Genomic DNA, 27,903 nt, shown 5'->3' with positions numbered 1-27,903 from the left:
AAGACAACAGGAACATGGGGAGATGCAATGAAGAGGAACTGTATGGTCTCACTGTGGTTACCGGAAATCCGTATTTGAATGGGCACAGTACCATGGGTGACTCCATCTATTGAGCATCCATGGGAACCGAGAAATGTTGAATGGGAATACCGAGCTCAGTAACAACAGTGGCACCCATAAAACTTTCATCCGCCCCTCCGTCAATAAGCACTCGTAGAGACTTAGATTGGTCTCCCCACAGCAAAACCACAAAAAGAAGTGTGCGGGTGATGGGAATTAGGGAACTCCCAGTCTGACTCACCAAAGTACTTGTACCCACCAGAGACAAGGGTTTCCTAACAGGGCAGCTATGTAATGTCCTGCCCCTCCACAGTACAGACAGTTGTAATTCAGCCTACGTGAGCTTTCCCCAACCGATAACCTAGCTCTTCCCAATTGCATAGGCTCAGGAGAATCCAACTCACCTGTTGTTGATACTTCACGAGGGAGCTCGGGTGGCTTCGGATCCTTTCGGGAAAACGGCCTTCGGGAACTTCCGGATTCCTTCGAAGATGAGCGAGCCATAGCGGGTGAACAAATGTGCCCGAGGCCAGACCTCCTCTCACTCCTGCGTTCCCTTAACTTCTTGCGGATCATTGGGATGTTACCTTCCCACGTGGCCAACATCCGGTGAAATTGCAAAGCTCCAAATTCAAGTTACAGAAATCGTAATATTAAACATTCATGAAAATACAAGTGTCATACATCATTTAAAAGCTTAACTTCTTGTTAATCCAGCCGCTTTGTGAGATTTCAAAAAGGCTTTACAGCGCCCCGCACACAAAAGCATTACATACATTTTCCAACTAAGCAGATGCGTCACGAAAGTCAGAAATAGCGATAAAATAAATCACTTACCTTTGAAGATCTTCATCTGGTTGCAATCACAAGGGTCCCAGCTACATAACAAATGGTCCTTTTGTTCAATAAAGTCCTTGTTTATATCCCAAAAAAGTATGTTTCAGTGGCACGCTTGACTCAGTAATCCACCGGTTTCCCTCTTTCAAAATGCATACAAAATGAATCCCGTAAGTTATCAATAAACTTCTTCGAAACAAGTCAAACAACGTTCCTAATCAATCCTCAGGTACCCTATTATGTAAATAAATTATACAATTTAAGACGGAGAATACCGGAGACCATTACCGGAGATAAATAACGAAGTACGTGCACTCACAGGAATGCGACACAAACACTACAGCCAAAATGGGAGCCACTTAGAAAAACTACGAATTCTAGCTCATTTTTCAAAAAAGAAGCCTGAAACTCTTTCTAAAGACTGGTGACATCTAGTGGAAGCCCTAAACTGCAATCTGGGAGAACTTCCTTTTATATTCCCATTCCCAGGGATTGTAATCAGAGATGTGCTGAAAATAAACCCGAGGACAATCCATCCAGAATTTGTTTCGCCTGCCATTTCAGTTCTGTTATACACACAGACATTATTTGAACAATTTTAGAGTGTTTTATATCCAATACTACCAATTATATGCATTTCCTAGCTTCTGGGCCTGAGTAACAGGCAGTTTACTTTCGGCACCTCATTCATCCAAGCCTCCGAATACTGCCCCCAAGCCCGAAGAAGTTAAGATCTCCTCTCACTCTTGCGTTCCCTCAAATGTAATGGTTAGGGCGATAAGGGAGTCGAGATCCACCGGCAATTCCCGAGCAGCAAGCTCATCTTTTACCACCTCAGATAATCCGTGAAGAAAGGTATCGAAGAGAGACTCTGGATTCCAGGCACTCTCGGCGGACAACGTGTGAAAATCAACCGCATAGTCTGACTACCGGAGTTTTGATGTAAATCAAGAAGTTTACTGTCCGCCTCTCTCCCGGACACCGGAGACTCGAATACCTTCCTCACCTCCACCATGAATTCCTCCAGATGACAACAAAGGGTGGATTATTGCTCCCAAACAGCCGTGGCCCAAGAGAGCACCCTTCCCGACAATAGCGTAATAATATACGCTATCTTCGATCGGTCCGAAGGGAACGAAGATGGCTGTAGCGCAAAAATAAGCGAGCACTGAGAAAGAAAGCCCCGACAGGTACCAGGATCTCCAGAATTTCGCTCTGGAGGAGGTAAGCGGGGTTCTCATGGAACCGGGGTAGGCTGTACCAACTCGCCACTAAAAGGATAAAATGCACCGGGAGGTTGGGGTCTTTCAGGGATATCAAAGCAGGAGAACGCGAAAAAAAATGCTGGTTGACTTGGACATACAAGACGAACTGGCACAGAGAGACAGGAAACACAGGGATAAATACACTGGGGAAAACAAGCGACACCTGGATGGGGTGGAGACCATAACAAGGACAGGAGAAACATCAGGGTGTGACATATATAGGGAGTAGAAAATAACATGGCTATATACATACAGTTGAAGTCGGAAGTTTACATACATACACCTTAGCCAAATACATGTGAGTTTTGTCAGTTTTTCACAATTCACAATTCATCTTCACAAGGTCCTTTGCTCTTGTACTGGGATTGATTTGCACTTTTCGCACCAAAGTACATTCCTCTCTAGGAGACAGAACTCGTCTCCTTCCTGAGCGGTATGACGGCTGCTTGGTCTCATGGTGTTTATACTTGCGTACAATTGTTTGTACAGATGAACGTGGTATCTTCAGGCGTTTTGAAATTGCTCCCAAGGATGAACCAGACTTGTGGGGGTCTACAATTTGTTTTCTGAGGTCTTGGCTGATTTATTTTGATTTACCCATGATGTCAAGCAAAGAGGCACTGAGTTTGAAGGTAGGCCTTGAAATACATCCACAGGTACACCCCCAATTGACTCAAATTATGTCAATTAGCCTATCAGAAGCTTCTAAAGCCATGACGTCATTTTGTGGAATTTTCCAAGCTGTTTAAAGGCAGTCAACTTAGTGTATGTAAACTTCTGACCCACTGGAATTGTGATACAGTGAATTATAAGTGAAATAATCTGTCTGCAAACAATTGTTGGAAAAATGACTTGTGTCATGCACAAAGTAGATGTCCTAACCGACTTGCCAAAACTATAGTTTGTTAACAAGAAATTTGTGGAGTGGTTGAAAAACTAGTTTTAATGACTCCAACCTAAGTGTATGTAAACTTCCGACTTCAACTGTATATAGTGAGTAGAAACTAACATGGCTATCTCCATTTATAGGGAGTAGAAAATAACATGGCTATATACAGGGAGTACCATGATACTAAGCAGAGATGTGCTTGTTTCTTCTTGAAAATAAAACATATGCTAAACTGAATAGGCTTTTTGGCTGACTGGCCTGTGTTTACTCGGAGTACTTAAGGGCCAAGTATACACTGAGTGTACAAGATATTGGGGACATCTGGTCTTTACATGACAGACTGACCAGGTGAATCCAGGTGAAAGTTATGATCCTTTATCCACTTCAATCAGTGTAGATGAAGGGGAGGAGTCAGGTTAAAGAAGGATTTTTAAGCCTTGAGACAATTGAGACATGGATTGTGTATGTGTGTTATTCAGAGGGTGAATGAGCAAGACAAAATATTTAAGTGCCTTTGAACAGGGTATGGTAGTAGATGCCAGGTGCACCGGTTTGACTGGGTCAAGAACTGCGACGCTGCAGGTTTTTCACGCTCAACAGTTTCCCATGTGTATCAGGAATGGTAAACTACCCAAAGGACTTCCAGGCAACTTGACACAACTCTGGAAAGCATTGGAGCAGCACAGAGTCCATGCCCCGACGAATTGAGGCTGTTCTGAGGGCGAAAGGTAGTGGAACTAAATATTAGGAAGGTGTCTCTAATGTTTTGTGCACTTAGTGTAAGTGCTTCCATTTTACATTTGAGTAATTTAGCAGATGGCTACCTGCCATCCTAGTCGTTGAGGCCTCTATTGCCAGTAAACTAACGCTTCCCCATTTTACATTCCCCAGTAGTGGAGTGTTTTGTTAGAATATACATTCATCCACACTGCTCTAGGCCAGAGCTTGGGAGAAGTCCTCACTGCCAAGCCTTAAACAAATAGTTGGCATTCTGATAGGAGCCTGTGACACCAGTCACTGAGGAAGAGGAGAGGGAGGAGTGCAATGGGTCTCTGTTCTTATAGGCTTATGGGGCCCCTCTGCTGTTGCCTTTGTTTACTTATGAATTGCTGACCACTTGTTTATTTAGTTTCCTCACTCCTCTATGAAAAATGTGTCTTGTTATTTTCAGTCCATCTCTGTAGATTCCCAGATTACGGAAACAAATAGCTTTTGCTTGCATGGTGCGTCGAAAATCATTTTTATTGGTGTACTTTTTGTTTAAATATACTAATGTCTTGTGAAGTGAGGGGAATAATTCAATGCAGCACATAGAGCGTTTCTTACCATGACCTCTATTCTTAAATTATAATCCCATCAACCTAACCATGAATTATTTTGTCAGGGAATGGTTGTACAGTTGCTACTAATTTAATTGCCTATGAGTTGACGCTAGGCTTTCTTTTCATCCAACCACGGGACGTCGTCAAGACAACCACAAATGACAAAGGGCTTTCTCAGTCTATTCAGCGATATGAAAGAGAGGCTGTTTTGTGTGACGGAGATCAGTGGAGGCTGCTGAGGGGAGGACGGCTCATAATAATGGCTGGAATGGAGTCAATGGAATGGTATCAAACATGTGGTTTCCGTGTGTTTGATAACATTCCATTGACTCCATTCCAGCCATTATTATGAGCCGTCCTCACCTCATCAGCCTCCACTTACAGAGACGTAATAACACATGCAGTAGGTGGTAAGGTATGCAGCCAGGGCACAAATGCATGAATACGCCTGTTTCTCCCCCTCTTCAGCCTCCTGTGATGGCAACACAAAGACATACATTATCAATATCCTATTCACAGGATGCTAATAATGCCATATTATCTGAATAAAACATATTGACACAATCACACAACATACACTCTTCTTTAATCTCACTTCCATTGTAGCTACTTCTGCTCTGCAGAACACTTGTGGCCGAACTGCTCTATCCCCTGCCCTCTCCTGCTCTCTCTCTCCCCTGCTCTCTCTTTCTCCTCTCTCTCTTTACTGTGCATAAGGCAGACCAGTGTAGTGTTTGGCTTGATCTCAGACTCTAGAGCCAACTGGAATAAGTCTGCGTTGATTCCCTATGACAAACCACCATCAGAAATGTCTAGGCCTACATGAAGGGTCCCGTTATAAGACCGACTGTGTGAAGCTCTTCACAAGGAAGTTGCTTTATTCTCCAACCGGTCAGAGAAGCCACTTGGCCAGAGAGGACTGAAAGGGACACTATTCCCACCAAAGGGCTTCACAGACCCCCTTTCAACACTGGGGACATAGAGAAAGACCCTCTGTGTGTTTATGTGAGGGCTGCTTGCTATAGACCTATAGAAGTGGACGGAAATGGCAGAGGGCCAAGTGTGTGTACGTCCGCCTTTGATATCATCTCGTTTACATTGATCTTTGTCTATACCAACATTTTGTATTATATACTACAATAGAAGACATCTGTGGCTGTGACTGGTCAGTGTTATTCCCTACCCTCAAAGTCTGACAACTACACCCTATGCTGTGACATTTATGCTTTCTGTAAAACAGAAAATCTGTGTTAGATTAACTGTACTGTAGTTGGATACTACCTTTCCCTCGTAGTCATGAAACTATGAACTATGATGGCTGTGTGTGCTCATCGGAGCCTGTCATAAATCAAGCAGACGGTACAGCACCGTTTGGCCGTGTACCAAAGGAGGAGATGCCAGGAGCAACAGAAGAATGTCAGGTCTCCGAGCCTGAGGCCCATCTCATTCAGACGGCGCCTGAAAATAATCGCACCGCTGTCTTTTTGGAGGCATTCGCTGCTGACCTCTCATTTTTATGGGGTCTTAGCCTTTAGAACCCTGTTACAAGTCATTAGGAGTTGAAGGTTCAAACGTGCACTGCAGCCACTTTCAATGATTGATCAACATAGAGGAGAGTCTCCCGATCTCTCTGTTTCTGAGGTGTCTCTATGCGTAGAGCAGTGGAGCTCTGTGGACCTGGCTGTCGTGTAGTGGGATTGTAAAACCCTGGTCAGACCACCAGTGCTGTTGGCAGCCTAATAGTCTAGCAGTAGTTATTTATAGGTTTCTTGGACTGCACCAGGGCAGAGCCATGCATTCCAGACATGGCCCATGAACTCTGGAGGTTGTTGGCTCTGCGTGCCCTGTCCCAGAGCCCCTCTCCTCCCATTGTGTTTAATCATTACAAACTGTACAGTAGCAGTAGTAGTAGTAACAGTTAAGTGTTACATTCTTATTACAATTTGGGCATTTGGCAGACACTCCACGTTTCCAGAAGTACTTAGATTCTGATTGATGGTATTAGTAGAAGTACTATAGTGGCTATTCAGCTGAATAATCTTCTCCAGTTATGATCTAGTAGACATAGGATGTAAAGAAAACATTGGAAATTAGGCTCCTTTTTATGTTGGTAAAAAGGAATGATTGTTTTCCCAGTCCTGTCCTATACTGCTACTCCTGTTACTAAGAGGAAGTTCCCATGACTATTGTTCCTGTTTCACTAAAAATATCTACAGTGGGACATCAACCAGTCAAAGAGCAAGTGAGGACACCAGACCAGTAGCATGGCTGTGTTCTCTATTCTTCCCAGGCCTCACAGTGCAGCTTTGGTCCTGTCCGGGGGTGTCATCGGACGGGGCCACAGTGTCTCCTGACCCCTTCTGTCTCAGCCTCCAGTATTTATGCTGTGGTAGTTTATGTGTCGGGGGGCTAGGGTCAGTCTGTTATATCTGGAGTACTTCTCCTGTCTAATCCGGTGTCCTGTGTGAATTTAAGTATGCTCTCTAATTCTCTATTTCTTTCTTTCTCTCTCTCGGAGGACCTGAGCCCTTGGACCATGCCTCAGGACTACCTGGCATGATGACTCCTTGCTGTCCCCAGTCCAACTGGCTGTGCTGCTGCTCCAGTTTCAACTGTTCTGCCTGCAGCTATGGAACCCTGACCTGTTCACCGGATGTGCTACCTGTCCCAGACCTGCTGTTTTCAACTCTCTAGAGACAGCAGGAGCGGTAGAGATACTCTTAATGATCGGCTATGAAAAGCCAACTGACATTTACTCCTGAGGTGCTGACTTGTTGCACCCTCGACAACTACTGTGATTATTATTATATGACCATGCTGGTCATTTATGAACATTTTAACATCTTGGCCATGTTCTGTTATAATCTCCACCCGGCACAGCCAGAAGAGGACTGGCCACCCCTCATAGCCTGGTTCCTCTCTAGGTTTCTTCCTAGGTTTTGGCCTTCCTAGGGAGTTTTTCCTAGACACCGTGCTTCTACACCTGCATTGCTTGCTGTTTGGGGTTTTAGGCTGGATTTCTGTACAGCACTTTGAGATATCAGCTGATGTAAGAAGGGCTATATAAATAAATGTTATTTGAAATTTGATTTGTGTACCACGGGCCACTAGGTCTTCTTTGGCCCACGACCCCATATTGATATTTGAAGATTCTCATGACCCCAACCATGTGAAAACAATTATGTAATTAACAACCAATGTTTACTTCTTTATTATGGGCTATGGCAGTCAATTGAAAAACATTCTAACATTATTTATGATTGTTTTCTCAACTCAGCCCCACATTAGAAGTATGTGATGGTGTGACAGTCAACTGCAAATTAGTCTGATATAATTTATCTTATCTCACAACCACTAATGCGATTGGTGTGGCTTGATGTATGTCTAAAAGTCAGGGGGCGTGGTCGACAGTGCGCACCTCATCTCTGCTGTCACATCCAACCTGGATCGATATTTGGTTTTAATCCAGACAAGAGCAATGAATCCAGCTTCAAACAGAAGCTGTGGAAGGGTAGCCTACCCTGAGTTTTATGGTCCTTTCAAGACAACTGGGAACTCGAAAAAATGCAATGTCAAATCATGGCTTCAATGATCTTTAGATCTGAAAGTTGGCGTTCTAGAAAGAGGCCAGAGATCCCGAGTTAGAATTCCAAGTTGGATGACTTTTCGCAGTCGGAGCTCGTTTCTTTCAGGGTTCCCAGTTGTCTTGAACGCTCGGAAGTTGGAGATTTCTGAGTTCCCAGTTGTTTTGAATGCGGCATTAATGCTCAGAGGGAGATGGCAGGGTATTCCCTTTGAGTCAGGAACCAAAACTCCTCTGTAGTGACCCGTGAGTGCCTTGTCTGCAGCATTCGGTCACATGACATCTTGATCAGCTGTTTCGATTTGACTTACCGGCATGTCAACTGAGCCAGGATCACAGTCAAACGGATTGGGAAGTAAGTCCCAAAGTGCTCTTCCAAGCGTTAGAGGTGAGCAGTCATCATTCGTGTGGGTCATTTACTGATGCTGTTATCTGTTAATTTATTTTATTTATTTACACAGAAGGTTAAGCAAGTCTCTTTTTTTTACATCCATTGCAAATGACAACAGTTCCTCTCGCAATGCTAGAAATCTTTGCAGCACTCTCCCTCGATAACCACCAAGCCTCACTATGAAATAGAACATTGTCATGCTCTGATCCCATAACTCCACATAGTTTTGTGAACAGACATGTGCACAGTGGGTGTGGTTTGATGTAGTTTACAATCGAAGTTACCTGCTGCATTATATCTCACGGGTTCTGTGCTCTGCTCTTTTTTTCCGCCAGTTGCTCTTTGTGTATCATACAATACGTTCATATTGCAGAGGGAGACACTTTCATAAGTACAGTGCAGAGGCCTGCCCGCAGTTCCGCCATAGACGGAGCCCCATCTTTGCAAAAGCCCAGCATTCGATCCCATGGAATTTGTTTATCGTCAACATAGTCACACAGCACACTGAACATCGCCTATGCTTTTTCATGCTCAAGCCAATGCATCTCTGCCCTCACAGCTAACGTCCATTTGGAGAGCATAAGTTGGGGACCCAGCTAGCAATGAGGAATTAGCCCAGAAGTGACCCTCTTGGCACGGAATCTTGGCCCGGAACTAATTGAATCTCCCCGGAATCGGGTGTCGGACTCGGCCCGGAATCAAAATGAATGACTGCCCAGAATCAACCCAAGTACATTGGCCTGTTTCCGTCTACCAGAATCCAGCCAACTTTGCCGGCATCTTACCAGAATCCCCCCAGAAGCGGCCCGATGCAAATTTAAATAAATGTATACAAAATTACCAGATTTGAGTCATTTTAAATATTACTATATTACTATTATACATTCAAAAAATTGTCTCGATGGGACAAGGACATCCCAGCCGGCCAAACCCTCCCCTAACTCGGACGACGCTGGGCCAATTGTGCGTCTCCTCATGGGTCTCCCGGTCACGGCCGGCACGGGTCTCAAACCAGCTTCTGTTGAAACGCAGTTTGTACTGAGATGCAGTGTCTTAGACCGCTGCGCCACTCGGGAAGTTCCATCCACAATGTTTTTAATGCTTATCAATTGCCTTCCACAAAGTAGCAAAATACTAAAATACTACACAGGACTCTTAAAGAATTTCATTTAAATGTTAATTGTATTTTTTGATCACAGAAACAATGAGGAAAATCTGGAAAAATAAACAAATGTTAAATATATAAAGCAGCCTATGTGATCATCTGCCAGAGAGTAGCCCCAATCGGTCCGAGCCCCATGTAATACATTTGGGCCAGATAACTCTCACTGGAATCGGCCCAGATCCACTGTGCTAGCTGGGAAGTTTGTGAGTCTTTCAGTCCGAGCATAAATGATTTGTTTAACAGTGTTATCTGACAATGTTATTGATGTGAGAATCTGTGCCTCTGTCCCCCCACACATTGTTTTCCTCATATCAATTGCTGCCAGTAATATCAGTCTCTGTAATAGTGTGGTTTCATAGCGTAGCAGGCCTAGCCATTCACCCTGAGAATTATTCAAGTGTGATGATCAAGTGCTGCCTTTCTCATGATCTAAGGGCTCTATCTCGTTGAATTTTATCTTTTAGATTTGAATAATTTAGATTTTTAAGGTTAAATATATTACAATACGATACAGTACAAAGACGATATTATAATATATTTTGTAGAATATATATATATATATATTTAAGGATTTTGGAAATTCTCCTGCGACCCCCTTTTCATATCAGGCGACCCCACATGGGTTCTCGACCCCTAGTTTGGGAACCGCTGGTATAGACAGAAACTGAGCATCAAGGACAACAGTGGCAGGGATTTAGAGGCCCACATATAGATGTGGAAAGAGTAATCTTGATAGGGATAACGGCTCTATAAAGCAATTATAAAGTGACACCCCCCCATACTATTCTGGACATACAGGTAACTGCCAAAATAATGGGAACACTTGAATAAATGAGGGATACAGTATATTGAAATCAGGTGCTTCCGCACAGGTGTGGTTCCTAAGTGAATTAAGCAGTTAACATCCCATCATGCTCAGGGTCATGTATAAAATACTGGGCAGGCCATTATTTTGGCTACCATGGCTATGCCTCCATGGGATGACAATGTCCCCATCACTGAATGGTTTGATGAGCATGAAAATGATGTAAATCATGTGTCATGGTCGTCTCAGTCACCAGATCTCAACCCAATTGATTACTTATGGGAGATTCTGGAGCGGCCCCTGGGACAGAGCTTTCTCCAGTTCCAGACATGGCACGGTGCATTGAATCTGTTCTGACTCATGGTGGCCCAACACCCTATTAAGGAACGTTATGTTGGTCTTTCCTTTATTTTGGCAGTAACCTGTAAGTTTTTCTCAATAAAATGTGATGCACATGGAATTGTATGTTTCGTTCCACTCCTGTGGCAGTGTGTGTGGCGGATACTGTCCAAGACGTGACCACCCCCTGTGGCAGTGGGCCTGGCGGATACTGTCCAAGACTTGACCACCCCCTGTGGCCGTGGGCTTGGCGAATACTGTCTAAGACGTGACCCCCCCCTGTGGCAGTGGGCCTGGCGGATACTGTCCACGATGTTACCACCCCCTGTGGCAGTGGGCTAGGCGGATACTGTCCACGATGTTACCACCCCCTGTGGGTGTGGAGTTACCGTCCAAGACGTGACCCCCCCCTGTGTCAGTGGGCCTGGCGGATACTGTCCACGATGTTACCACCCCCTGTGGCAGTGGGCTAGGCGGATACTGTCCACGATGTTACCACCCCCTGTGGGTGTGGAGTTACCGTCCAAGACGTGACCCCCCCCTGTGTCAGTGGGCCTGGCGGATACTGTCCACGATGTTACCACCCCCTGTGGCAGTGGGCTAGGCGGATACTGTCCACGATGTTACCACCCCCTGTGGGTGTGGAGTTACCGTCCAAGACGTGACCACCCCCTGTGTCAGTGGGCCTGGCGGATACTGTCCACGATGTTACCACCCCCTGTGGCAGTGGGCTAGGCGGATACTGTCCACGATGTTACCACCCCCTGTGGGTGTGGAGTTACCGTCCAAGACGTGACCACCCCCTGTGTCAGTGGGCCTGGCGGATACTGTCCACGATGTTACCACCCCCTGTGGCAGTGGGCTAGGCGGATACTGTCCACGATGTTACCACCCCCTGTGGGTGTGGAGTTACCGTCCAAGACGTGACCACCCCCTGTGTCAGTGGGCCTGGCGGATACTGTCCACGATGTTACCACCCCCTGTGGCAGTGGGCTAGGCGGATACTGTCCACGATGTTACCACCCCCTGTGGGTGTGGAGTTACCGTCCAAGACGTGACCACCCCCTGTGTCAGTGGGCCTGGCGGATACTGTCCAAGAAGTGACCACCCCCTGTGGCAGTGGGCTTAGCGGATACTGTCCAACGCGTGACCACCCCCTGTGACAGTGTGTGTGGAGGTTACTGTCCAAGACGTGACCACCCCCTGTGGCACTAAGTTCTTTGTTAGGGGGAGGACTGGGGAGAGATGTTTAATTATTGAAGGGTTTCAGCTGTACTAGAGGGTTCCCGGTGTCCCACTGGCCCATTGATTCACTGGAGTAGTGAGGTGACGAGTGACAAGTGTCTAAATGGAGCACGGGCTGCATCACTTCATTAAAGTGTCTACATGGCAGGTCCTTGAACATGATCCAACCAATGTAACTCCTGATGGATTATTGGGTGATATTCAATTGTAATGTAATTTTCTTTTCTCTACAGGTGGAGTGAACAAGAATGGTTTATGTTTGTGGATGAGGAGGAGACTTGAGCTTAACGTCGGACACAAATGGTTAGACATTGTATAACTGTATAGAAATATATTTGTGTAGCAAACTTGATGTTGAGCATCCTTTAACTGTATTTGTCTTTGCAGAATATTTGCCATGCCACTTGGGATGTCTCTGATCTCAGCCCCGCTCATCTTCCTCCTGGTCACCACCACATGCTCCCTCGCTGTCTGCACTTATCCCCGCTTCTCCAGAAATGATACTTCATTTGAGCACCTGGTCCTGCACCCAGACCCCTCTGTAGGCACAGTCTACGTGGGGGCCAGGGACCATCTCTTCCAACTGGACGGGTTGGACGGCCTGCGTCTGGAGCAGGAGGAGAGGACCGGCCCAGTGACTGATAGTAAGGAGTGTCTTCCCCCTGTCACAGAGGCCAACTGCCCCCAGGCCCGGCACACCTCCAACCACAACAAACTGCTCCTGGTGGACCCCTCAGCCATGGAGCTCATCACCTGTGGTAACGTCCATCAAGGCACCTGCCAGAAGCGCAGCCTAACCTCTGTGAAGGAGGTGCTGTTCTCCACAGAGAGGCCGGTGGATACCCAGTACGTGGCGGCCAACGACCCGGGGGTGTCCACCGTGGGGCTGGTGGTGGGGCCCCGAGGCGGGGAGCGGGCTGTGCTCTATGTGGGCCGTGGTTACACAAGCAGCCATCCGCCCATCTCCACACGCCATCTGGCCCACGAGCCTGTGTTCTCATACGACGAAACCGCCAAGCTGGCCGTGGCGGGAAGGCTTTCGGAGTACGACCACCATTTTGTAGCTGCCTTCGCTCGGCGTGGGCATGTGTACTTCTTGTTCTATCGCCGTGACATTAAGGCTGTGACGCGGGAATACCGTACTTATGCTGCCCGCGTGTGTCTGGATGACTCCTCCTACTACTCCTATGTAGAGGTACCCCTGGTGTGTCACTCCTCTACCTCCTCCCCAGAGAGGAACTACAACCTTCTGCAGGCAGCCCAGGTGGGTCAGGGGGGCGGCAGAGAGGGGGAGAAACTGCTTGGGCTCTTCTCCACCAGGGCCAGCTCCTCCAACGGGCCCTCAGACGACTCGGCTCTGTGTGTGTACGCCCTGGACGAGCTGGACAGACACATCGACTCCACACGAGACCTGTGCTACACGCAGGATGGCCGGGTGGAGGGAGGAGGGGAGGTGGCCTACATCGAGTACGAGGTCAAGTCCAGCTGTGCCAATTTACCCACGGTAAGTTATTCAGAGAAGCAGATGTAACCGTTCACATGATTCCTCTGGTTCATCAGAATGAAAGTGTAGGTTTCCACTGCTCAATGTCAAGCATGTACCTTCTTTTCCTAACGTCAGGGTACTAGCAATGGAATGCCTTATAATCTAGTGAAATCCTACTTGTTCTCTACCTTCGCCGCTGTAATGCTTATTGGCTTCCGCAGTCAGGAAGTGGACTAGATCCATGCTTAAAGCAGAACAGCCATAGAGAGAGGAAGGCAAATGGAACATAAAGGGCCTTAACGAACCCTGTGTCAAACAGCCAAGAGATCCCTGAGGCCTGTGAGTGAAGTAGCCATGCAGGCTTACGACCCGGGGATGACCTCCAGTCTGGGCGCGGAGCCCAGAGCTCATCAGGCCTGCTTGCCTGGAGCATTTTAATAAAACAAACTGTCCCAACTCAGTTATCGGACTGTTAAATGAAGGCTGACAAGGATGGGGAGGAGCCCTTTGAAGTCCAACGAGACGGACAGATGGATTGTAACAGAAAGTTAGTTTGGTAAACAATGCATCTTAAAGTAAACAAGTCCTGGAACAAAAGACATCCCAATTTACTGGAGTTTGCTGAAGACTTATTGGTATGGATTTAAGGGTGTTAAGCAAAATCAAAGGAGCAAGATTGCAGTTTTGGTATGCTTCTAATCTAATATTAATCCTCTTATTAGAACTAAGAGGATTGGTTAGACTGTGAGTCAATGATGTGAATAATTATTACTGAATGGAAGTAATACTGTTGAAATGACTAACCAGGTTCCGGTGATAATGTGAACGGAACATTCTCTTGAGAGAAATCTATTGTTTGTTCTCTGTGTTCCAGAACACCCTGAAGGCTTATCCCTGTGGCTCTGACCACACCCCCAGTCCAATGGCCAGCAGGGTGCCCATAGAAGCTGAGGCAGTATTGGATAGCCCGTCCGCCCGTCTCACTGCTGTGGCTGTCAGTGTGAGGGCGGGGCACACAATTGCCTTTTTAGGAGACTCTAAAGGAAATTTGCACAAGGTATGCCAAGTTACAGTAGGTTATGAAGCATGTTTGAGTTAATACATGAGATTTAGATCAAGATAGCATTGTTTCAGACATACTTCTACTCAAATGGAGCTAGACATCGTTTAGTAGTAGTGTTAAAGCCGTTGCCAGGGGAGGTGGGGGAGCCCTCCTCTCCTCAGCCCTCCTTCCTCAGCCCTCCACCCTTCGGCCTTCCTCATCTCTCCACCCTCAGCCCTCCTCGTTCAGCCCTTCTCTCCTCAGCCCCAGACAGAACAGAAGAGAGGGATTTGAGTCCCTCAGCATGCAGCCCACTGAAGTTACCCGTTTTAAAAGGATTATCTCATCTGTGTACACCAAATTCCACAAACAGCATTCAGACACACACACGTGCAAATGCATGCGTGAACACACACACACACACACAATGTGGGTACCACCTGCAGGTTTCTAAACCATTGTGTCGGCTCGCTAAGATGTTCTGAGAGTCCACTTGACAAACCAAAGAGATTCCTGCAGCACTGCATTCACTGGAGGCTTATAGAGGCCAACATCAAATCTATGCTAATCTCATTAAACTCAGGTAACTTGAGAGTTTGAGGGCTTATGATTCACTTAGGAAAAGGTGTCTTGGTATCCTCCAGATTAGATTTACTGACTGACAATCAAATTAACTGTTCTCTTCCCAATACAATCCTGTAGATAGTGCAAATGCACCTTTAATTTGCTTTTAGCCACATATGCTAGCCACAAATGTCACTTCTCTTTTTCAGTTGCCTTTCAGTCGGTCACTCTGTATAACATACTATGGGGAGTCAACGACCAATCCTATTCACCTGAAGCAAACGGAAATCATGGCCAATGGGCCAATGGATGCTGAGCCCGCCCTCGAAAGCCCCTCCTGGGGTCGCGTGTGACTGTTTTGCGCGTTTTGCACTTTTGCCTAAATAAAGTGTGCGCCTGTTCACAAATCTCTGCTCTCTTGCACCTGATTTCGCTACCAGTACGTACACATCTGACATCGCGAGAGAAACTCTAAAAAAATTAACTAAAATCTCATGTGGTTTTCACAATGAAAATGAAAAGATACTCACGAGTGCTGTCCTATTTCCTTGGGTGGAAACACACTCAAGAGGCCTTGGCTCAGACCAGTTGTGTGACCATTGTCTCCAGCTGGGGTCAACTTCCATTGGGAGTCTGGCTGACTTTGTGTAGAAGATTGGTGGATAGAGTAGAGCCCAGCCAAGTGAGGCTCATTCTGGTTTCTCTGGCAGTGTTCCGAGTTAGGATTCCTGGGATGATATACTATCCCTGAATGGCTCTGGAGTGTTTTCAGAGTGTGAATCGGATGACATCAGTCCGGGCCAGCCTGAAGCCCTGGCTTTGGATTTGACAGGGGAGAGTGTTGGTGTTGAATGTGGCTTTGATGGTGTTTTCTCCCCCCCCAGTGGAGTTCTTCCAGTTCAACAGTTTGCTGTGTTTCCTCCTCCTTTTCTTGGTGTCAATGGTCCGTGTTTTAAACAAGCACCTCAAGGTTGCAAGTTTAAAATGCTCACACTTCTCCGGCTATTGTAGCAATTGGTTCATGTCCATAGATATAAAGGATGGATATTTTCATGTGCTGTACTATATTTCCTGTCCTCTCCATCTCCGCCATCATTTCTATAGTGGTGGAGGCGTCTTTGGCACTGGTGTGGTGCCAGGGGATCAGGGTATTGGCTTATCTGGACAATTGGCTGGTCGTAGCGGAGTTGAGGGAACTTGTGGAGCTCTACACTGCCACGCTGGTTTCCCATATTCAGTCTCTGGGGTTCATAGTGAATCAAAAGACTCTGGCTCAGCGCATTGTTTCTGAGTCTCGCTCCGGACTCGGTTCTGAACCGTTTTTTTGTCCCAACAGAGGAGGGTCACATTCTGGATCTGTCTGACACGGTTTCAGCTTGGGCACTCAGTGCCTTTTCTCTGTGCCTGCGGTTATTGGATCTGATGGCCTCTATATGGTGGCTCTGGGACTTGATGTGTTGATGTGTCTGTTTCAGCGCTGGGTGATAACAGGATGGTGGTGGCTACATCAACATGCCGGGAGGGACGCGGTCACTCTCTCTGGCCTGTTATCTGCTCATATGGACCAGTGTGCATTTCCTGTTGCTCCGGGTGACGTATCTTCACAGATTTCTCAACGTGGGTGAGGATCTACATTCCAGGGGGGTGGTCCTACCTCTACGGAGTGGAGAGTGCACCACTTAGTGGTGGCCCAGATATGAGACCGGTTCGTCCGAGTCGACCTAGATCTCATGCATCGCGAGAACACACATTGTCGTCTGTTCTTCTCAATAAGGGATCCAGGCACTCCATTGGGAACGGACGCTTTGGCACATCACTGGCCTCGGATAAGGTTCTATGTGTTTCTCCAGTGAACCTGATTCAGGCCATTGAAGATAGGGTCCATCAGGAGGATCTGTTGTCGATTTTGGTGACTCCCCGTTGCCCCAGACAACCCTGGTTCCCAGAGATAATCCGCCTGTTGGGCTGCATTATTGGATCTATTGTCCCAGGCGCACGGGTCTGTGGGTTTGGACCCTGAATGGTTGAATTTGTCAGCTTGGGGTTTACCCTTAAATGTGATTATGACTGCGTTTGAGAGTTGGTGTCAGGGTAAAGGAGTTTATCCTTTTTCAGAGATCTTTTGGTGGACATTTTGAAATTCTTGCAAGAGATTTTTGAGCAGTGCCTTTTTCCACATTGAAGGTTTATATGGCAGCCATCTCGGTATGTCATGTAGGGATTGATGGCTCTACCTCATGGTCTCATCCTCTGGTGGTGCGGTTCCACAATGAATGAACCTCTGTGGACCTGAAGGTTCTTCCTACAAGACTGCCCTGCTCATGGTCTTGGCGTCGGTCAATCGCATTTGGAATTTCCACACTCAAAACACCCTTCCTGTTTTGAGTTTGCAGTACATACAGTACATATAAAGCGTACAGTACAGTACACACTCAGCACATACAGAACATATATAAAATACAGTACAGTACACACTCAGCACATACAGAACATATAAAACATACAGTACAGTACACAATGAGCACATACAGAACATATAAAACGTACAGTACAGTACAGTACACACTCAGCACATACAGTACATATAAAACGTACAGTACAGTACACACTCAGCACATACAGAACATATAAAACGTACAGTACAGTACACACTCAGCACATACAGAACATATAAAACGTACAGTACAGTACAGTACACACTCAGCACACACAGAACATATAAAACGTACAGTACAGTACACACTCAGCACATACAGTACATATAAAACGTACAGTACAGTACAGTACACACTCAGCACATACAGTACATATAAAACGTACAGTACAGTACAGTACACACTCAGCACATACAGTACATATAAAACGTACAGTACAGTACAGTACACACTCAGCACATACAGTACATATAAAACGTACAGTACAGTACAGTACACACTCAGCACATACAGTACATATAAAACGTACAGTACAGTACACAATGAGCACATACAGAACATATAAAACCTACAGTACAGTACACAATGAGCACATACAGTACATATAAAACGTACAGTACAGTACACACTCAGCACATACAGAACATATAAAACGTACAGTACAGTACAGTACACACTCAGCACATACAGAACATATAAAACGTACAGTACAGTACACAATGAGCACATACAGTACATATAAAACGTACAGTACAGTACAGTACACACTCAGCACACACAGAACATATAAAACGTACAGTACAGTACACACTCAGCACATACAGTACATATAAAACGTACAGTACAGTACAGTACACACTCAGCACATACAGTACATATAAAACGTACAGTACAGTACAGTACACACTCAGCACATACAGTACATATAAAACGTACAGTACAGTACAGTACACACTCAGCACATACAGTACATATAAAACGTACAGTACAGTACAGTACACACTCAGCACATACAGTACATATAAAACGTACAGTACAGTACAGTACACACTCAGCACATACAGTACATATAAAACGTACAGTACAGTACAGTACACACTCAGCACATACAGTACATATAAAACGTACAGTACAGTACAGTACACACTCAGCACATACAGTACATATAAAACGTACAGTACAGTACAGTACACACTCAGCACATACAGTACATATAAAACGTACAGTACAGTACAGTACACACTCAGCACATACAGTACATATAAAACGTACAGTACAGTACACAATGAGCACATACAGAACATATAAAACGTACAGTACAGTACAGTACACACTCAGCACATACAGTACATATAAAACGTACAGTACAGTACACAATGAGCACATACAGAACATATAAAACGTACAGTACAGTACACACTCAGCACATACAGAACATATAAAACCTACAGTACAGTACACAATGAGCACATACAGTACATATAAAACGTACAGTACAGTACACACTCAGCACATACAGTACATATAAAACGTACAGTACAGTACACACTCAGCACATACAGTACATATAAAACGTACAGTACAGTACAGTACACACTCAGCACATACAGTACATATAAAACGTACAGTACAGTACAGTACACACTCAGCACATACAGTACATATAAAACGTACAGTACAGTACACAATGAGCACATACAGAACATATAAAACGTACAGTACAGTACACACTCAGCACATACAGAACATATAAAACGTACAGTACAGTACAGTACACACTCAGCACATACAGTACATATAAAACCTACAGTACAGTACACACTCAGCACATACAGTACATATAAAACGTACAGTACAGTACACACTCAGCACATACAGAACATATAAAACGTACAGTACAGTACAGTACACACTCAGCACATACAGTACATATAAAACGTACAGTACAGTACAGTACACACTCAGCACATACAGTACATATAAAACGTACAGTACAGTACACACTCAGCACATACAGAACATATAAAACGTACAGTACAGTACAGTACACACTCAGCACATACAGAACATATAAAACGTACAGTACAGTACAGTACACACTCAGCACATACAGAACATATAAAACGTACAGTACAGTACACACTCAGCACATACAGTACATATAAAACGTACAGTACAGTACACAATGAGCACATACAGAACATATAAAACGTACAGTACAGTACACACTCAGCACATACAGTACATATAAAACGTACAGTACAGTACACACTCAGCACATACAGTACATATAAAACGTACAGTACAGTACACACTCAGCACATACAGAACATATAAAACGTACAGTACAGTACACACTCAGCACATACAGAACATATAAAACGTACAGTACAGTACAGTACACACTCAGCACATACAGAACATATAAAACGTACAGTACAGTACACACTCAGCACATACAGAACATATAAAACGTACAGTACAGTACACACTCAGCACATACAGAACATATAAAACGTACAGTACAGTACACACTCAGCACATACAGAACATATAAAACGTACAGTACAGTACAGTACACACTCAGCACATACAGAACATATAAAACGTACAGTACAGTACACACTCAGCACATACAGAACATATAAAACGTACAGTACAGTACACACTCAGCACATACAGAACATATAAAACGTACAGTACAGTACACACTCAGCACATACAGAACATATAAAACGTACAGTACAGTACACACTCAGCACATACAGTACATATAAAACGTACAGTACAGTACAGTACACACTCAGCACATACAGAACATATAAAACGTACAGTACAGTACAGTACACACTCAGCACATACAGTACATATAAAACGTACAGTACAGTACACAATGAGCACATACAGAACATATAAAACCTACAGTACAGTACAGTACACACTCAGCACATACAGAACATATAAAACGTACAGTTATGAATATAACTACTGTTCCCTGAAGGAGGGGATGAGGTATAACATACTATTGGGAGTCCAACAACCAATCCTATTCACCTGAAGCAAACTGAAATTACGCTCAACGGGCCAATTGATGCCGAGCTCGTCCTCGGAAGCCGGGCCTCTCTGGTTATAATGCCACAAAATAGCCGCATGTGCGCACTCCCTCAAATCGTTTGGAGAACATATCCTTTCTATTTTATTCAGCTTTGTTCAATTGTATTCTTCATACTATAAAATAATGCCACAGACTTCTAAGCAAATCTTGTCTGCTAAATGAACTAGTGTAGCCCACAGCCATTTGGCATAGCCAGATCAGGACCTAACATAAGGACAACTCCGAGTATGCTGTTCTTCTGAAATATGAATCATGCTTCTTTAGTACTGTCTAAAATAAATAATGGATTTATTGTTAAGGTGTAGGCTATATTACATGGATTTTATAGACTTTTTAAAATGTAGATGTTCCAAAGGTCTGCATCAGTGGCTTGTAGGCTATGTGTGGAAGCCAGGAGATGCTAGATGTGTTTACGTTAATTAACGGCCAATTACCCTGAGACCAACAGTTATTTGCTTGACAATCACCGTGTGACGAAATTTTGTGACGGCCACAGCCCTACTTGGCAATTATTGTTAGTTTATGACAATAACCATTTGCTTCCTTCCAGGTGTTTCTAGGCTCTGGAGGTAGGGTGGAGAAGTACTCCTCCATACTCATTCAGCCCAACTCACCCATCAGCAGTGACCTCCTCCTGGACCAGATGGAGACGCACATCTACATCATGACCAGCACAATGGTTAGTCTGAGTGGACGCCACGCAGCAAGACACAGCTCAAACACATCATCTCTAGCTAATTGACTCTCCTAATATCAGGCAGGAGGGTAGCCTAGTGGTTAGAGTGTTGGACTAGTAACCGGAAGGTTGCAAGTTCAAACCCCCGAGCTGACAAGGTACAAATCTGTCGTTCTGCCCCTGAACAGGCAGTTAACCCACTAGGCCGTCATTGAAAATAGGAACTTGTTCTTAACTGACTTGCCTGGTTAGATAAAGATAAATAAAAGGAATCATCAACTAGATTTAGCCACGTGTTGTTTTTTTCCTTGATTGGGTGGGCGGAATGCAGTGAAGTAGATCAAGGGCAGGTACAGGTGTGTTGTTGCCTTTTGTCTGTTGGCACTCTCCCTTTTAGATTAGAAAACCTGGCTAGGAAACACAATTATAGCACCTCTATGGCTGTCCATGTATATACAGTACATACAGTACAGATGTTCTTAAGAAAGGGATGTGTGGGTAACATTTCAGGTGGAGAAGCGGCCGGTGGCAGAGTGTGGAGATCACCTGGACTGTCAGTCCTGTCTCTCAGCCCGAGAGCCGTACTGTGGCTGGTGTGTTCTGGAGGGCAGGTGATGAAGCACCAACTGACTATTCTAATTCTATACCACAGAGAGTCAAGTTAATAGAAGTTAACTTCTCACTTGTTCCTCTCTTTGGACCTGTGTTCCACCCCTCACCCCCACATCCCCCTGTGATGTCAGGTGTGGCCAGCGTTCCCAGTGCAGTCGGGGGGCTCTGCAGGGCCAGTGGCTCTGGAGCTTTGACCAGCAGCAGCAGTGTCTCAGTATCCAATCCCTGAGCCTGTATAACATCAGCCTTGGAGTGAAGACAGACGTAAGACATGAGAAGAGCAAGATACAGTGATTGTTTTGAGCTTTAAAAAAAAAAGATGAATACCCTTTGACCTCTCTCTCTCTCTCTCTCTCTCTCTCTCTGTCTCTCTCTGTCTCTCTCTCTCTCTCTCTCTCTCTCTCTCTCTGTCTCTCTCTCTCTCTCTCTCTCTCTCTCTCTCTGTCTCTCTCTCTCTCTCTCTCTCTCTCTCTCTCTCTCTCTGTCTCTCTCTCTCTCTGTCTCTCTCTCTCTCTCTCTCTCTCTCTCTCTCTCTCTCTCTCTCTCTCTCTCTCTCTCTCTCTCTGTCTCTGTCTCTGTCTCTGTCTCTGTCTCTGTCTCGGTCTGTCGATCTCTCAGATTGCTGTTTCAGTGAAGGGGTTGCCCAGTCTAGTGGAAGGCGAAGAATACAAATGTTTCTACCAGGATGTGGAAAGTCCTGCCAACGTAACAGACACTGGTATGACCTGCTCTACCCCCGACTCCAGAAGGCTGCCTCTTATTGGCCAAGGAGAAGGTGAGTGACATTGGTGGGAGACCAATACACAATGCGAAATGATTCCACTCTCATTCTCAATTATCACCATAGTTAACTATCCTACTAATGTCGTCTCCTACTCAGACTCCGTCACCGTCCCTCTGTCCCTTCGCTTCCTCAATGTGACAGTGGCTGCATGGGAGTTCACCTTCTTTGACTGTGGCGTGGTCCAACAGCTCTCTGGAGGCATGCCGTAAGTTAAAATGCTGACATTTTACCTCAATACAATTGTATTTCTCTCCCTGTTAACCTCTCACTGTCTCCGTCTTCTCTCTGTTTTCAGGTGCAGAGGGTGTGTGAGCAGTCGCTGGGGCTGTAACTGGTGTATTCACCAGCACTTCTGCACCCCCAACACTTCCTGCGATGATGGAGTCACAATTTACAACAAACACGTAAGTTCACCTACGGTTATCAGTCAGTGCAGTTACAGGACTGCTAGCTGGAACGTACTATATCTACTAACCAGCCTATTCAGGTTTGCTTTGTAGAGAAACTGGTAACTGCCCTAGGGTAACTGTTAGTTCATTCATGTCTTGTTGTATTCCATTGTCTCTGTTTTTAGTTTTTTTTTTGTAAACGTTTATTTTTTTTTTTTTGTGATGTCAGTCTTATTTGCATATATTTCTTGCCTATCCTGTCGTTTTACTGTCGTTCCCTCCTCTCTCCTTCTCTCTGGTCATGTTGTTACCATCTCAAGTTGAAACCACCAACAGCCACTCCCCCAGCAACCAAACAATCTGATACTGTAACTCCAACTGTTCTGGCTACTCCAACACTCCCATACACAGAGGTATCTGTTAGGACCACTCCCCCAGTCCCAGCCAGCACGAATGTGCCCTTAGCCACTCCCCCCACCACCGCCGAGCCCACTGCAGTCCCCACCACCCTCTCACAAACCATCGCCACCACCACATTTTCAACCACACTGGCCACCCAGGCTACAACTGCACTGGAAGTGACAACCAGTCTGCAGGCAGGGGCCATCGCAGAAGAGACCAAAGTGGAGGGAGATGGAGACAGGAGTCTCCCCAGGACTACTGGTGGAACAGAGCAGACAACAGTCACCAGGGTTGAGCTGCTAGACTGGCCCGAGGCTCTAGAGATGTTTCCTAGTAGTACTGCTGGACTGACTGGCCTCACTGGGATGGAGCCCTCGTCCCCTGACACCACCTCAACCATCTCCAGTGTTGTCCCCCTGTTAGTAGACCTGCCCACTGGCTCTGACAGGGATGAGATCCCCCTTGCCCCCTTCCAAAGTACAGCCTCACCCCCCTGGACCGGGGAATGGGACAAGGGGGAGGGAGAGACCAAGACAAAGATGGACCCTGCAACATCCTCTGCCACAGTGCCCTCTGGAGTTGATGAACCAAACCATTCCTCTCAATCATTTACCCTCACACCTGACCCTGAGTCTGAGTCTTCACCAGACTACCAGTCTGACTCCTTTGCTCTGCTGGTGAGTGGGCCAGGGCTTCCACTGCCAGTGGCTGTCTAGCTGATGCACCCAGTACAAGACATGCGTTTAATCAGATAAGTGCATTTGCATTGTGTTAAATAGATTGATCCCAAATTCCTACCCTCTTATTTATGTCATGATATGGGTGATGTTTGTAAACAGCATCACCATTATGTTGTGTGTTTTGAGTGTCATTGAAGTTGCTTTGCTTTGGAGCTCAAGCCATCAAAACATGGCTGTCTTCAGTTCACACTAAACCTGCTGTTTTTTGTTTAACACCATGTTTGTCAGTGTTTCTTTGTTATTTTCCTCGATCTCATGTCATAGACCTTTAGACTATAGAGCAACATTTTGGAGTGGGATTAATTGTTCTAACAGTAAATCTGGTTTAAAGCAGCAATTCTAGTTTTAAACAATAACAAAGTGTCCCTGGTTTGGTCAACAGATGAGGGATGGGGCTGAGAGAAATGTAGCCACTCTCAAATTCATAGACAGCTATGAATGCATGGACTGACCATCCGTGACGTAAAAAAATATAGTTTTAGCCATGTTTTGATGTTATAGAGTGTTTTTTTATTTATTTACTTCGTTTAAAAACATTGGGGTAAAACAAGCTTATGTTTGGGTTCTGATGGGATACGACAGTTGAATTAAGTTCATGAGGCATTTATTTATAAGTTATATTTTTCAAGAATAAAAGGGTACATATCATTAATTTATAAGTCAACGAAATGTATGTAGCAACTGCAGAACAGCCCTTTTAATGACTGAAACTGACGAGATATCACCTGGGGATGTAGGATGCTGATAAGTTTGATGTCCCCTGTGTGTGTGTCCTTTAACATATGTTCTATAATGTGAGTAGGACTGCCCGTGTGTGGAGAAGGTCCAGGGCTCCTCTCTACTTCCTGTTAATGTGGAGCGGAAGATCACTCTGGTGGGACGCCACCTTCACCTCTTCCAGGTGGGTGAGGAATGCTGACTGAGGGTTTACTTGTCTTCAGGTGCGTGGTGGGTGAAATGCGGTCTGTATGTCATCTACTGGTGTGTGCCTGTGTGTGATCAGGACGAGGGTCTGGACTATGAGTGTGTCCTGACCATCGAGGGGCGGTCAGTGGTGGTGGACGCGTACGTGGAGACAGAGGACACCCAGCCCTCTCTCTACTTCATCACCTGCCAGCTACACCAGGTCACTCTCTATTCAATATCAGATGATGTGGTATTGCAAAAATGCTGTTAATTTGAACAGTGTTTGTCTGTAGGTTGTTTCATGTTTTTTGAAGGGTGATATTTCAACTATTTTATTTTTACCTTTATTTAACTAGGCAAGTCAGTTAAGAACAAATTCTTATTTTCAATGACAGCCTAGTGGGTTAACTGCCTGTTCAGGGGCAGAATGACAGATTTTGTACCTTGTCAGCTCGGGGATAAGAACTTGCAACCTTTTGGTTACTATTCCAACGCTCTAACCACTAGGCTACCCTGCCGCCCCGAGCTATGCAGGAAAGCTATGATTACGTTCACGGCTAAGACTGATTTTGTCATGTTGTTGCAGTATGCCTATACTGCCTTTGTGGAGGAGTACGATGCCGTGATCAATGTGAGGAGGAGAGACACCTTTCAGATTGATAGTGCTGACGACCTTCATGGTAGGTTACAAAGGAGAAGACCTATTGATGTAGATCTGTGCTGTTGTTGGGTCGTTGACTTGTGGTATCCTCTCTGTTCCAGTGACGTTGTTTAACTGCTCTGTGGGCCGGTCAGACTGCAGCCGGTGTCGTATGGCTGATCAGAAGTACGGCTGTGTGTGGTGCGGGGGAGCTCTTTCCAGATGCAGTTACCGGGATTCCTGCGCTGGCGAGATCAAGCAGTCCTGCCCAGCACCCGTCATCCACTTTGTGAGGCTTGATTTGGATCATTGTCCTTTCATGTGTTTTCGTCTTCAGACAGTGAAATAGACTCGTTTGTTGACTTCTCCACGACTGTGTTGCAGATGGAGCCCATCTCTGGACCAGTAGATGGTGGTACTGTGGTGACCATCTCAGGCTCCAATCTGGGACAGAAAGCTGAAGACATCCAGAACTCTGTCACTTTAGCTGGTGTCCCCTGCACGGTCATCAACAGCAGATATGAGATCTCCTCTAGGTAATGTTCTTCTCATGCAAATACGTTTTTTTTTTCTATATTCTGCATCTCTAGTTGTATCTGCATTCAGAGTAGTAACCTGCTTTAATCCTCCATTGTTCTGTAGGATTGTGTGTGAGACCACAGCCAGTGGGGGACAGAAGAGTGGCCAGGCCTCAGTCGAGGTGAGAGGAGGAGGGCTTGGACTCTCCAGTCAAAGGTTCAGCTTCCAGGTATATATAACAGACTTTGTTATCTTCTATTAAAATGCTGATCTAGCCGAGTGGACAATACTGGCCCTCAAATGAAGTCTGATAAAGTTTTCTTTTCTAATGCCCTTTCTCTTCTTCTCAGGACCCAGTTCTGTTGGAGATAGCCCCTCGTAAGGGGCCCAAGGCTGGGGGCTCTGCGTTGACCGTAATGGGCCAGAGCCTGAAGACTGGACACCTCAGTGAGGTCAGCGTGCTGATTGGAGGAGTCCCATGCCTCATGTGAGCCTCTCACGTATCTGTAACATTCCGTCACCAGATCAAACAGTGGTTTACAGTGGTGTCTGCGTTATGTGAGAGAATTCATAATTCATTTGTTCAGTTTCCTCAATAATAGCCCTGTAACATTCTGTAGCGGTAGTTGTGATATCTGGTTCAACTCATTCTTTAGCTCCTCGGAGGTCAAGGATGACCAGATTACATGTATGACTGGAGGCAGCAACAGAACTGGAGCACATGGAATCACTCTCCGATTTGGTAGAGCAGAGCGCCATCTAGAGGGAGACATTTACTATTACACCTCAGACCCTAACGTAACCATGGCTACACCCTCCAAAAGCTTTCTCAGGTGGGTGGAACACTGTCACTCACAACACATTGTGTCAGAAATATATACCATTTTGTTATTAAAGTCTTCTCTCTCTGTGTCCAGTGGTGGAAGACTGATACGTGTGTCCGGACAAAACCTGGATGTAGTCCAGGAGCCCAGAATCCGGGTGACAGTTAGTCCTCTGGAGTCCCTCTCTCCGAGGAAGAACAGGAGGACGAGGAGGAGCAGCAGAGATGTAGTCCAGGAGCCCAGAATCCGGGTGACAGTTAGTCCTCTGGAGTCCCTCTCTCCGAGGAAGAACAGGAGGACGAGGAGGAGCAGCAGAGATGGAGAGAGTAGAGTGAGACGTAGAGAAATCCCACTCAAGAGGCAAAGACGGATAGTTCCTGAGCCAGACTGTCCTGAAGACATGCTCTGTGTTGTCAAACAGGTCAACTGGAAATGCGTGTTGAGTCCTCTAATATGATGTTCAGTTGTCTCCTTGCTTCCATTTAGGTATAGACACTCTTTTCTTTGATAATGTCCTGTGATGTATCACCGTAAAGTTGAGAATTATTCACTGCTTTCCCTAAATAGCAAATGGCAAAACATCCTTACTCTTTTTGCTGCAAAAAATATCACGTTTCTATGTGCTTGATCTATAAATAAACTCCTCTGTCTCATCTCTCCCTCTCCAGTTTATAAATCAACTCCTCTGTCTCATCTCCCTCTCCAGTTTATAAATCAACTCCTCTGTCTCATCTCTCCCTCTCCAGTTTATAAATCAACTCCTCTGTCTCATCTCCCTCTCCAGTTTATAAATCAACTCCTCTGTCTCATCTCCCTCTCCAGTTTATAAATCAACTCCTCTGTCTCATCTCCCTCTCCAGTTTATAAA

General features: G+C 45.5%; 1 protein-coding gene across 2 annotated transcripts in view; it reads left to right on the top strand.

Annotated features, from left to right (window-relative positions):
* LOC110532751 (plexin-B1) overlaps window positions 1–27,903 on the top strand; it is an 83,287-nt gene that overhangs the window by 38,646 nt on the left and 16,738 nt on the right. Inside the window, exons 2-20 of one of the 2 annotated variants that reach the window (XM_036988824.2) lie at window positions 12,135–12,204; window positions 12,289–13,405; window positions 14,262–14,444; window positions 21,094–21,222; window positions 21,730–21,830; window positions 21,963–22,095; window positions 22,450–22,606; window positions 22,712–22,820; window positions 22,911–23,019; window positions 23,325–24,083; window positions 24,949–25,047; window positions 25,150–25,272; window positions 25,639–25,732; window positions 25,815–25,981; window positions 26,077–26,228; window positions 26,335–26,440; window positions 26,562–26,698; window positions 26,868–27,044; window positions 27,129–27,456. In XM_036988824.2, coding sequence (XP_036844719.2) covers window positions 12,299–13,405; window positions 14,262–14,444; window positions 21,094–21,222; window positions 21,730–21,830; window positions 21,963–22,095; window positions 22,450–22,606; window positions 22,712–22,820; window positions 22,911–23,019; window positions 23,325–24,083; window positions 24,949–25,047; window positions 25,150–25,272; window positions 25,639–25,732; window positions 25,815–25,981; window positions 26,077–26,228; window positions 26,335–26,440; window positions 26,562–26,698; window positions 26,868–27,044; window positions 27,129–27,456 — 4,170 coding nt within the window. In that variant the 5' untranslated portion in view covers window positions 12,135–12,204; window positions 12,289–12,298. The remainder of the gene's footprint in view (window positions 1–12,134; window positions 12,205–12,288; window positions 13,406–14,261; window positions 14,445–21,093; window positions 21,223–21,729; window positions 21,831–21,962; window positions 22,096–22,449; window positions 22,607–22,711; window positions 22,821–22,910; window positions 23,020–23,324; window positions 24,084–24,948; window positions 25,048–25,149; window positions 25,273–25,638; window positions 25,733–25,814; window positions 25,982–26,076; window positions 26,229–26,334; window positions 26,441–26,561; window positions 26,699–26,867; window positions 27,045–27,128; window positions 27,457–27,903) is intronic. The other variant, XM_036988825.2, reaches the window with a different exon arrangement.

Source organism: Oncorhynchus mykiss, chromosome 9, assembly GCF_057628025.1.
Source record: "Oncorhynchus mykiss isolate SJ-2025 chromosome 9, ASM5762802v1, whole genome shotgun sequence".
Lineage (NCBI taxonomy): Eukaryota > Metazoa > Chordata > Actinopteri > Salmoniformes > Salmonidae > Oncorhynchus > Oncorhynchus mykiss.
The sequence above is the reverse complement of the archived record's forward strand: the minus strand, read 5'-3'. Positions and strand labels throughout refer to the sequence as shown.